General features: G+C 42.5%; 1 protein-coding gene across 1 annotated transcript in view; it reads left to right on the forward strand.

Annotated features, from left to right (window-relative positions):
• The window catches only part of Tmed10 (transmembrane p24 trafficking protein 10), a 33,798-nt gene extending 21,199 nt beyond the window's left edge, over positions 1-12,599 (forward strand). Inside the window, 3 exon segments of the mRNA NM_001281688.1 lie at positions 847-920; positions 11,470-11,596; positions 12,357-12,599. Coding sequence (NP_001268617.1) covers positions 847-920; positions 11,470-11,596; positions 12,357-12,478 — 323 coding nt within the window. The 3' untranslated portion in view covers positions 12,479-12,599.

Here is a 12,599-nt window from a genome sequence, read left to right on the forward strand (position 1 = left end):
TGAAGGTGTGTGCTACCATGCCTGGCTTTATGCAGGTAGATTTTCATTTTATAAATAGGTAAAATGCAGGAAATTATGGGTGATTTTCTGGGGTTTTTGAGTCTTTCCTCTTCTGCTTAGTGTCTTAAGAGCCACTAAATCAGTTTAATTTTCTACTGTGATTGCTGCATTGTTTAGGCCTGTTATCCCAGATAGACACTTCCTTCTAAGAAGCATCCTGATGGTTATACTATAAATTTGGCTTTTTTTTTTTTTTTAGCTTTTCTAACTCTCAAAGGCTTAAGGGGTTATCCCTAAAACTTTTTATTCACTTATTAAAATAGGCCCTACTAAAGTGTTTTAAACAAACAGGGGTATTAGATAAGACCTTTATTTTCAACGCCTAGGTTTGTTTCGAGTAATCTAACTTCGCATACCCTGTAATCCTAAGAGGCTTTGGCTGTCTCTTGGAATTTGACAGAGCCTTGTTTTGAGATGTAGAAATGGTGTCCACTCCTTGTTGATATGCACGCCACTCAGTTTCATGCTGGTGTGACTTGATAGTCCAGGAAGGTGGTTCTCTTTTTCCTGGTCTGCCCCTGCACCAGTTGCAGCCTCTCGTGTCTTGTCAGAGATGCTTACCAGTGGTATGTTCTGTTTGCTCCCGGCACCCACACAGCTGGGAGCTTTGTCTGCAGTGTTGGTGATTTTAGTCCAGGCCAGGAATTTGCTGCTGCAGAGCAGCAGGGAGCAGTTATGACTGTTTCCTTCTATTGAGGAGATAGGGTTAGGAGGAGGGAGGGTGGATGGGTGATTTCCCGGAATTTTAAGTATTCTGCACAATGAGTCTTTTGATTTCTCTCTCAGGAACAGGGCGGATACCTGACCAACTCGTGATTCTAGACATGAAGCATGGAGTAGAGGCGAAAAATTATGAAGAGGTATGTACTGCTCCAACAGACGAAGAGGGAGTAACACTCGGGGCTGCAAGGTTTGTGTGACCTAATCAGGCCAATAGGCTACACTATGCCCAGAAGTTTGTGGTTTTCTCAGCAGTCATGTGACAACCAGCTCCGGTCCTAGTGATACAGAAGGTTGTAGTAACAGACTTGAACAATAATTCTGGCTGGTGATTATAGCCAGTGGACTGAACCAGCTGTCTGTACGGCTGTGTGTTGGTGTGGTAAAGAGTTCAGTCATGCCACTAGCATTCTGGGGCAGAAGACACACAAACAATTCTTTAAAACTGGAATTCAGTCAAAAAATTTAAAAAATTTAAATTCCACTCCCTCTTCCACCAAACTCATAGGTACATATAGAGCTTAGGGCATAGATTCAGTGCCACTTAGTCTTGAACAGCTGTGCAGGTTTTGAGAAGCCGTAGTAGTCAAAACATAACTTCTAGCTAAAGTAATTCCAGACTACAGGAGGAAGGCAGGATGGTACAAAAAGCTGCTAGAGAGAAGGGCTGTAACGCTGACTAGAAATTTGAAGGAGGCCCTTGTGGCACACACTGGTGACCCTTGCATGTGGGAAGCAGAGGGATGGGATTATTATAGTTCGAGGCCAGGCTTGGCTACCTGGCAAGTTCTAGGTCAGTCTGGGTTATAGCAAGACCATGTTTCAAAAAATAAAACAAAAAGAAATTTTATTCTGGCAGGAAATACTATAAAATAATAGAAACGGATGTTTTGGGGCATCCTAAAGAAAAGTTGCTTAAAGTGTTTTAGAAGAATTTTTATGAATGATGAACAGACATTGCTCTGGCAAGACTTTGGAAGGAAATTGTCCTAAAATGGAAACAGATAGGAAATGATTGGCCATTTGTGCATCAGGAAGTGGTAGCATAATGGAGTTTTCCTCTTTCTTCTGTTCACATGTTCAATTGAGTGAAACCAGAATTACTTAGACAGAGCAAGCGTTACAGTACCGACTAAAAGACAGTTCCCAGGAGAGATTAAATTGCTTGTATCTCCAGGTTCATTTAATTAAAGAAATAAAGTGGGAGAGCCTCTATTTGATGAGTTTAAGTCTTCAAGATTATGAAGAATCATAATTATATTAAAATAAGATAATGTTTTTAAACTGCTATTGTGAGATATTAGACACTAAGAAAATTGTGGCCTTTGGTTTTCTTTTTTTGTTTGTTTGTTTTTTCAAGACAGGGTTTCTCTGTATAGCCCTTTTGACTATATCCACCCCTATTCTCCTCACTGTGTTTCCTCCAGACCTTCCTAAACATGGCTCTTAACTTCCTCTTTGTTGTTTTTTTGAGACAGGGTTTCTCGAACTCATAGAACTCCGTCTGCCTCTGCCTGCAGAGTGCTGGGATCAAAGACATGCACCGCCACCACCCCGTTTATGTCTTTTTTATAGTCCACTGAGTCTAGCTAGTGCTGTCCATATGCAAATGGGTATGGGGCATGAGCAGCACTCTCAAAGAGCAATGGCTTCCCCCCTTCCCCCCTCCCTCCCTCCCTCCCTCCCTCCCAGCAGCCCTTGACAGCTCCTCGGCTAGGCTTGTGAGATCTTGTACAGCTGCTGTGGGTTCTTTGTGTCATGTGTGGAAGACTGTTTATTCCACAGCCCTCCTCCTCCCTGCCCTCTAGAGCTTGCATTCTTTCTGCTCCCTCTTCCACGTATTCCCTGAGCCTCGGAGGGTTGCAAATGCAGCTCTTTTGAATTACGAGAGAGAGCGCGTGTTCAGTGCATCGTCACGCTGCTGCTCCTCCCATAGAGCACTCTTGGAAACAGACATTGCTTCCTACTGGGTGACCTTTTGTGACTTTGTCCTGTCATTAAGGTGCATATGTGTTAAATAACAGGGTGCCTGAAGCCCTATTAAACTGGAGACATGGCATATTCTCCCCAAAACAGTTGGCATTACTGTATCTTCATAAAAAGACTTGTATGGATACTACTATCATGCCACATAAGACAGGAATTATCCCTGTAATTCCTGACATTTCCGGTATCTTTAGATGTTACTAACACTGGAAAAAGAATTTTATCTTTTTGACCCTCTGCTTAATATAAGAGGGGAATCCCTAGCGGAAAGGAACTACATGGCTTCCTTTGCCTGCTTCCTGCTTTGGCTGTCTGGCATGCCCTAAGCTTTTTACGCACATGATTACCACACAGCTCTAAGGTTCTGCTTCCTAACCACAAACTCTCCCCCACCACTATCTTTAATGACTTCCCTCTCCCAGCTCGCAATGGCAGAGCCGATGGAGGCAAAGGCGGGGTATCTATGATGGCCAGTCCTTCTTTGAGTCTGTGACTAGGCTACTAGACAACTTGGACCTTGCTTAGCAATAGCTGTGACTTGTCCTGAGCTAATAATGCCTGTGGTGAGATAAAGGTAACAGAAGCGTTTTTGTTCCCGAGTTAATTGAGCATGTTTAGTGCTTTTGAGACATTTAATTTTAAGCCCTGGAGACTCTTTATCCCAAAAGGATTTGGACAATTTGGCATCAGGAAGGCAGCATATTTCTTTTTCTTCACATCCAGCATCACCAGAATGTGGACTCAGTTCCAAAATCCTGTATTGTCCTGTAAAATTCAGGAATGCCTTATTGTTTGAGACAGAGCCTCATCATGTAGCCCAGGCTGGCCTGGAACTCACTTATGCCACCCCAGGCTGAGCTCAAACTGTCAATCCCTTTAATCTCAGCCTCTTTGATACTAGGACTGCCAGCCTATATCACTACAGCCAGCTTAATCAGTGTCTTAATAGTGGGACAGAGTAGCACGCTAACCTATTAGAAATGTTATGGGGGGATCTTCATTAGTAAAGTTGCTATATAGTCTTAATTCAAATGTGTCTGGAAGACAGTTACTTGCTGTAATGTAAAGAAGCCTGAAGACTTGCATTTTGAATTCATAAGAGAAAGAGTGTTCTGTACAAAGAAATAGATATTTGCTCCCTGTGTTTTAAGGACTTCTGCTACTGTCATGCCTCTGTTCCTTAAATAGTGATGTCTCTTAGATTCAGTATGTGAATCTGGCCTTTCTGTTTTCTAAGTTTTTTAAGCAGCTGTGCTCTGTGAGCTGGAGTAGTGGTTTGCAGGGATAGACTCCCTGCTTGTGTACTGGGAAGACTGTCAGGTATCAAAGTGGACCTGGCCTCCAGATTCTCCCCAAGTCTCTCAGGCTTTACCTGTTACAGGCCCTGCTGGCTGGCATACCCTGCCCTCCACCCTGAATTCTCCAGTCCAGGGACTGAGGTGCCCTCCCTGTGGCTGCTTTCCCTATACAATCCAATCATTTTGGTCACCTGGTCCATTTGTCTACTCTTTGTGTTTCCTGGCTCCTGCACCTGGCCCTGCCTTTCCCCTCGTCCTTCCTCTCCCCTCCTTCTCACATGTCCTAGTCATGTCCACTCTGGACTCTCCCACATGTCTCTGTGTCTGGCTGTGCTCTCCCATATATCCATAATAAACTCTCCACAATATATACGAGCGGTCATCTCTCTCTCTCTCTCTCTCTCTCTCTCTCTCTCTCTCTCTCTCTCTCTCTCTCTCTCTCTCTCTCTCTCTCTCTCATTCATCTGGTGACAAAGGCAGTTTTTCATAAAGAAGGAGCTGTGATAAATCCCCTAGCTCCTGAGCTGTGTATGGCCTTTCTTACTGTGGATGTCCACATTTTCAACATGAGGAAGTCCTGTTTTAACAAGGTTCTATTAGTCTATCATTCTATCAGTAGATGCTCCAAAACACAGTTAGGGCCACAGCTGAAGACTTCCCAAGTGTTCTGGTTCTCTGAATGCTGTCAAGAGAGAGGAATTATGCATCTGTCCACTGACTCTGAGTTACAAGACAGGAGTAAAGCCCCTGAAATGTGATTGATCAGAGTGTGAGTTTTACCTCCTTTCCCCTACCCATCTTGGAGACTGTCAGATGATCACAACAGAAATAAATAAGAGCGTTCACATTTTCCTGCTTGCAAGTGAACTTGTTATCTGAACTTGACGCTGACAGGCTCAGACCTTGTTAGCTGCTGGGAATGGACTTTTATGATCTGTGTGCCTACCCTGGTGCCAGGAGATTGGTCCTTGGGTCATGCTCTTTCTTTACCTTTTGTTAGCCTAGATCTAAGTCCCTCGCATTTATTGTTTTGTCTTGGGAGCATATGGGAGCGGATTTATTTTTTTGAGGTGGGACAGACTGAACTTGGCTTGTAACAAGTTTTTTACATGGGTCTCGAAGCAATTGAGTTTATTTGTTCTGCTTACTTTTGCTTCGATGTTAATGGTTTTTCTCAGTGCCGTTATAGGTAAGTCTGTGAAGTCTTTGGGTTCACATCATCATCAGTGTGGCAGACATGGATACAGTTTAGGAAGAGCTTAATTTATTGATGCTCTGAAGATACCTGGACAGGGAAAGCCACATGGCGTTTTAGCTTTTTCTAAGCAGTATGGACTAGTCATGTTAACGTGGTAGATACTGAAGGATGGAGGGTTTTCTCTGGGCAGTGAGTGGGCTTTATGGAGAAAAGATGCAGAATGATCTTCCCACACAGAGCACCTGCTTAGGGGGCCACTTGAGAAAGCTGGCTCCTCTGGGGTCAGTGCTGTGTATTAGATCATGTCCTTGAGTTCAGGTGTGAGATACAAGTCAAACAATAATGTGTGAATGTGTCAGTGTATGAGTGTTAATTGTGCCATCCAAAGGAGCTGCCATAGACAGAATGACTGAAGGAGTTCTCATGATTGACACTTGCAGATAAGTAGGATTGGGGAGAATGAGATCGGAAGCTTCTGAACTACAGGATTAATATTCTTGGGTTTTATAGTCAAACTTTGCAGTTTTAATGCCAGATAAATGCCGAGCCTGGGTAGCTATTCAAGAGACCATGGTGCTGCTAATCTCAGTCAGCCACCAAAGGGGCTGACTATGGAATGTTTAGTTTCCTCTTCTGTAAAATGAAGGACTCATAAAATGAGTGCCTTGTTCCTCTAATACTCTTTGATTGTTTAATGGCTACATGCAACATATCAGGAGAGTGGCTCCCCCTAGTGGAATATTTGTGTTATGCAGTCATAGTCTGCCCTTAGGAAGCTCTGGGTAAAATACCTTAATTCCGGTCTTAGAGAAAAAAGTAGTTAGACTATTAGTCTGTCTCTCTTCATTAAACATATATCCTGGTGTTCTTTGAGAAACTTGGAGCATTAAGTCAGACAGCAGTTGAGGGTAGTGGTAGGTTTTCACTTTCTTTTAAACAGGTATTTTACTTGTTTGCAGTGCTGGGGAAGGCTTTATGCATGCTAGTCAAGTACTCCACCAGCTGCATCCAGCCTTGAGACGTTTCTTTCTAGATTTGAACTGACTAGTATGTGAAGTCCTGGGGTGCTCATTGATTGCATAGTCCTGGCCAAGTGAAGAGAGCCTTCTGGAGAATGCACTCAGAATTTCGTTTAATGTTTTACTCTTTTGCCTACAAACATGAGAATAATTGCAATGGGAAAACTGGAAAGGTTCTCAAACTTTACTAGTCTGAAAAACTTAATGAACCCCTCTGACTTAGTATAATTGTTCACCTTTTGGGGAGGACGTTGTATGTGTGTGTGTGTATGTATGTATGTATCAATCTATCAATCATCTACCTACCTACTTATCTAAGGGCCTTGTGCAGCCTAGGCTTACCTCAATTTTATTGTATGGCAGGCAAGACTTTCCTAGAGCCTCTGCTTTACCTCTCAAGTGCTGGGGTCACGAGAGTGTACCAGCACGCCTAGATGAATGTGCATGCGTGGGGTCACGTCGTACTCTATAACCCAGGCTGGCCTCACTCACAGCAGTTCTCCAGCCATCTTGAGTCCCGGGATTATGGGTCATACCCCTGCTCTCACTTCACTTTCCATTCAGGAGCATCCTAGTGTAGTAATCTGATTTCTGATTTTCTTCATCAGATTTCTAGAACCTACAGAGTGAATCATATACTCCGATAGACTGGGTCTCATCTCAGTTCCACCAAGCTGTGAGACCTTGCTTGAGAAATTATTTAATGTCTCTGAATTTTAGTTCCTTTGCTAAAGACATAAGGATGGTAATACTTTCGTGAGTGAAAGATATAGTAAAATATAAAGCACTCCATACTGTACATGTGCTAATAGGACTGATTAGTATGTTGCTTTTCTCGTCCCCAGTTTAGCTTAAGCCCTTCCCCTCTTTCCTTCCTTCTCTCCCTCTCCTTCCTCTCTACCGTTTTCTCCTTCCCTCTCCTTCCCTCCCTTTTTCTGGTACTAAGGACTGAACCCAGGACCTAGTGCATGTTCACAAGTATTCTACCACTGAGCTATATCCTTGACCTTCTTTTTGCTTTGGTATTTTGAAATAGGAACTCACTAAGTTGCCCAGCCTGACTGTGAGCTCACTCTATAGTCGAGGAAGGTCTCCTGCATCAGTTTCCCGAGTAGCTCTCACCAAGCCCAGCTCTCAGCCTTACTTGAGAGCCTTTTATTTGCTGGTATCAAGAGCAAGGTTGTTATTCAGCAAAAATGAGGCTTCCTTTTTATTTTAATTTTAATCTTTATCTCACTAATAGTAGCCTGAAAATAATTTTCTGAAAGACTGATGGAGGCTTGGTATGGATTTCACTGAGGAAATACAATCAAATCTGGATAGTGGTAAAGAGTTCTAAGTAGCCCGGTACTAGGTAGGGCCTGCAGATCTGGATGGCTGAATAAGCTCTGTGGAATACCATGTAGTCATTAAGAAGAATGAAATGAATCCAAAGCACTAATGCTTTTAAAAATCTTTCTAGGTTGAAAAAAGTAAGCCATAGGACATTGTATAGTATGGACCATTAGTAGTAAATACATTTTGTTTTGTGTTTTGGAGTATACTCCAAAAACACCATATATATTTTAATGGGATCTAGAAAACCGTGTGCCAAGTTTATAACTATAGCTGCCTCTGAAAGGGAGCTGAAGGCTGTCGAGGTAGACTTTGGATTTGTATTCTGTTTCTGAGTAATTAAAATTTTTTTGTTTTGTTTTTTGAGACAGGGTTTCTCTGTGTAGCTTTGGAACCTGTCCTGGCACTCATTGTATAGACCGGGCTGGCCTCAAACTCACAGAGATCCACCTGCCTCTGCCTCCTGAGTGCTGGGATTAAAGACGTGCGGCACTGACGCCCAGCATAATTAAAAGTTTTTAGCCGAGGGCATTTATGAATTACTTAAGCAGTTGATAAATAAATACTGCAAGGATGGGGAATAGATGTAATTTACATAGGCCATCCTTGATATCAGTGCTTTGGCTAGTGCCATCTGTCATGTCTCTCTGTCTCTGTCTCTCTCTCTCTCTGTCTCTGTCTCTCTCTCTCTCTCTCTCTCTCTCTCTCTCACACACACACACACACACACACACACACACACAATTTTTAGCTGGCAGAAGCACAACCACAGTTTCACTTCCAGTTCCTTTTTGCAAGTTTCTATTTGGGGACCCTTAAATAATTGATGTCTAAGAAGTTTCATGCCGTGGCCTTTCTCTGTCTCATTCAGGAAGCTTCAGATGGGGAAGCATAGGGCAGGGAAAGATATTAAACAGACTGAGTTTGCTTTAGTATACATCTCATTGGTACCTTTTCCCTGGGGATTTTTATTTGTTTGGTTTTGGGTTGTTTTGTTGTTGTTGTTATTTTGAAACAGGGTTTCTCTGTGTAGCCCTGACTGTCCTGGAACTCACTCTGTAGACCAGGACTGGCCTTGAACTCACAGAGATTTTCCTGCCATTGCTTCCCAAGTGCTAGGATTAATAATATGTGCCACTGTACCTGACTTTTTTGGGGGAAGTTTTGTGCTCTGTAACTTTGTGTGAAATCAAACAGCAGATAAATAAGGTTAGTGGCAACTCTGGACTCTCAGCTAAAAAAGTGTAAGCACTGTATCTCTTCCAACAGGGTCTGGAAATCTATGTGCTAAGTTTGTAACTATAGCTGCCCCTGAAAGGGAACTGAAGGCTGTCAAAGTAGACTTTGGGTTTTTATTCTCTGTTTCTGAGTAATTAAAATTTTTTAGCACATACTGTTTAACTACTGGCTAAATCTTACATGGCTGCCAGATACTGTATGAAGCGGCATCATCTTCCAGTGTGAAGAGCCCGTCGGTCAGTGAGGGCTTGGGTGTCTGCCATCAGCAGCACAGCCTTTCTGTCCCTGCCTTAGCAGCTGGTTTCTTTTAACATTTCAAATGGTTATATTCTTATAATTAGTGTTGTTTATCTTGCTCTGTACTCTCAACAAAGAGTAGATAACTGGGTGGATTGGTGAACCCATGTAATCCCAGCACATTAGAGGTTGAGGTAGGAGGGTGATAAATTATAGAAAGACGCTGTGCCAGGAAGAAAATGTAGAGATTAGAAAAGGAAATCACTCCTAAACCCTTCCATTTGTTCCATGTTAGTAGCATTTCATAGAAAACAAAGCAGGAGGGTTGCTTTGAGTTTGAAGTCAGCCTGTGCTAACTCTGACAGACAAACAAATAGCAAATGCAGAAAGGGAATTATTTAAAAAAATGTTTGTTTGGGAAAACTTAACAGCCCCAAAATTTTATTCATTCATTTATTTATTTTTGAGTCTTCTTACATAGCCCAGGCTAACCTTGAACTCACAATCATTCTGTCTCAACCTACTGAGAGCTGAGATTACAGGCCTGGCAGTTTCATCCTTTTGAAAGTAAAGCATAAGCCAGACATGGTGGGTGCCTATATATATTCTCAGCCACTTGAGAGACTGAGGTGAAAGATACATGTGTGTATTTGTAATAGGCCCTCATGTAGCCCAGGCTGACTTCAAGTCACTGTGTAGCTAGCCTAGGATTACCTAAATCTCCTGCCTCTGCTTCTGGAGTATACATATTATAGGAGTGTGCTACCATGCCTGGCCTTTCTATTATTATTATTATCATTATTATTATTATTATTATAAAAATAAAAATAAAGGAAATAATAGCTGATAAAAAACAAACAAAGCAACTGCATGTTTGCTTGTGTGATATGTACCTCTGTTTATTACTTTTCACTCCTTCATACGTCAGCCTTGGAGATTTCTTTTGATAATTGGCTGTATCCTTTTAGGAAGGAAGGAGAAAAACCTTGGGGTGATTTTTTTTTTTTTGAGCAAATGTAGGATTTCTCTTGACTCTGAACTGTAATCAAGCCCAGTGGTGTATGACTTACATGTGCAAAATAGGATCCTCTTGGTGTGTGTGTGTGTGTGTGTGTGTGTGTGTGTGTGTGTGTGTACATATGCTTTCTTCTTTTGTATATATTTGACCTAATATGACTCTCACACCTACCATACTAATTATAGTGTTTGTTGCCTTCCAATGAATGAAAAAGCATTGTAACCTGCTTTATTACAGTCGGAAATCTGAGGAAACAGTATCTTCTTTACAGTCTTTCATTGTACCTCTAAAGAATTGGGTTGTTTGTTTTGGTGTGTAAGTCATACACATGAGAAAAACATTGGGCACCTTCCTCTGTTGCTCTCCGACTTTATTTATTTATATTTATTTTGTTTTTTTTTTTGAGACAGGGTCTATGTGTTATAATACAGCAAGAGGGAGAACTTGGTGGATCCCATGGTGGTGAGGGACAAAACATGCCACACAGGCTGAGCTTTTGTGGGAAGTTTTGTCGAGAGAAGGGAACAGATGCAGGGTGGTAAGGGAAGAGAGAGAGAGAGAGGACCTGCCTGCCTCTTCAGAGAGCAGTGGAAAGAGGGCAGGAGTGGGCGGAGCTTGTCTCTTAAAGGGACCTTTGTGCCTGTTTACAGAGCCAGGCTGCTGGTTGCCATGCCCCCCCTCCCTCCCAAAGGAGCAGGGCCAAGGTGTGCCTGGATGCAAACACTCCTTTCTGAGCCTTAAACTCACCAGTTCAGTTAGGCTGGCAAGCATTTCAACTCCTCCATCTGCAAATCTCCAGCCTGCAATGCAAAGTTGGAGTTTCAAGATTGCATCACCGTGCCCAGCTTTTCAAACATGTAGGTGTTAGAGATGAACTTAGGTACTCTTGCTTTTCCAACATGTGGTGTTACCAACTAAGCCATTTACAACATCTCCCTAGCCTGGTTTTGAAGACAATCTTTCTTTGTGCTCTAGGCTGACCTTGTCCTGGAGATCTTACTGCCTCTGCCTCCTGAATACAGGGTTTACCTGCACTACTATAACTATCTTAAAGAAATCTTAATTAAAAATTAAAGCTCTAAGGTAGAAAAGATATAGTTTGTAGATAAAGCTAGAAAGCTAAATTTTAAAATACTTAGGATGATTGACAGAAGAAAACTTGAATGTAGTAAACTTATAAAAATCTTTGACAATTTCATACATGTGTATAATGCATTCTGATCTCCCTCTCTCTTTCCAACACTGGCTGACCCTGCTACAAACCCTCCCACTATGATAACTTGTTTTGGTTTTGTGCTTGGTGTTCTTGGCTTGAGCAGCTTTTTCAGGGAGTGGAGTACTAATTCTGATCTTTTCCAGATTGCAAAAGTTGAGAAACTCAAACCATTGGAAGTGGAGTTACGACGCCTAGAGGACCTTTCAGAGTCAATCGTTAATGATTTTGCCTACATGAAGAAGCGGGAAGAGGAGATGCGTGACACCAATGGTGAGCGGAGGATGGCCTTCATTTCTTAATGAGTGAGCTGTACAGGAGACCCTGACACGGAATGCTAGGGCGCACTTTTCTCAGTCTGGGAACAGTGGTATATAACTTAGAGAAAGAGAGTTGCTTCTTTGGGGCTATTGCTACTAAAGGTGAATCAACTGGCTAGATTTTCAAAGAATGGAATTTTCTTCTGTAATGTAATGAACATATTCCTAATTGACTTGTAGCAAAAGGCTACCAATTTATAATTTTTAACATTTTAAATGAGATTAGAAGCAAAACAGCGCTGGAGCTAGAACTCAGAGCCTTGTGCATACAAAGAAAGGAGTATGCCACTGAGGCACCTCCCCAGCCAGTGCTTTTTTTGTTTGTTTGTTTTTTGGTTTTTCGAGACAGGGTTTCTCTGTATTGTTTAGGAGCCTGTCCTGGAACTCTCTCTGTAGACCAGACTGGTCTCAAACTCACAGCCTCCTGAGTGCTGAGATTAAAGGCGTGCGCCAGCCAGTGTTTTTTAACAGGGTTTGCTGTGTAGCCCAGGCTGGCCTGAAACTCAGGCTCCTCCTGCCTTACCCTCATGAGTTAACCGCTGAGATCACGGGTGCATTACCACACCCGTCTTTTTACTTTCTTTATCTTTTTAATTGTTTGCGCTCTAAGACTTAGGGACATAATGAGGTTAATTACTTGTCTTCTCACTGGCCATTGTTAGCCAGCTGAAGCAACTTATTTCATTCCATTCATGATGCTTTCTCTTTTTCAGAGTCCACAAACACCAGAGTCTTGTACTTCAGCATCTTTTCCATGCTCTGCCTCATTGGACTAGCCACCTGGCAGGTGTTCTACCTGCGTCGCTTCTTCAAGGCCAAGAAGTTGATAGAGTAATGAGGCTCAGTCTTCTGTCCCCTGGTATCTCAGCCAGCAGAACATCGCTGGGACGTGCCTGGCCTGGCTCAAGGCCATCCTACTAACAGTACCATCAAGGCACAGTGGAGCTTTCTTGCCA

The sequence above is a fragment of the Mesocricetus auratus genome, unplaced genomic scaffold, assembly GCF_017639785.1.
Source record: "Mesocricetus auratus isolate SY011 unplaced genomic scaffold, BCM_Maur_2.0 Super-Scaffold_15014, whole genome shotgun sequence".
NCBI classification, from domain to species: Eukaryota; Metazoa; Chordata; class Mammalia; order Rodentia; family Cricetidae; genus Mesocricetus; species Mesocricetus auratus.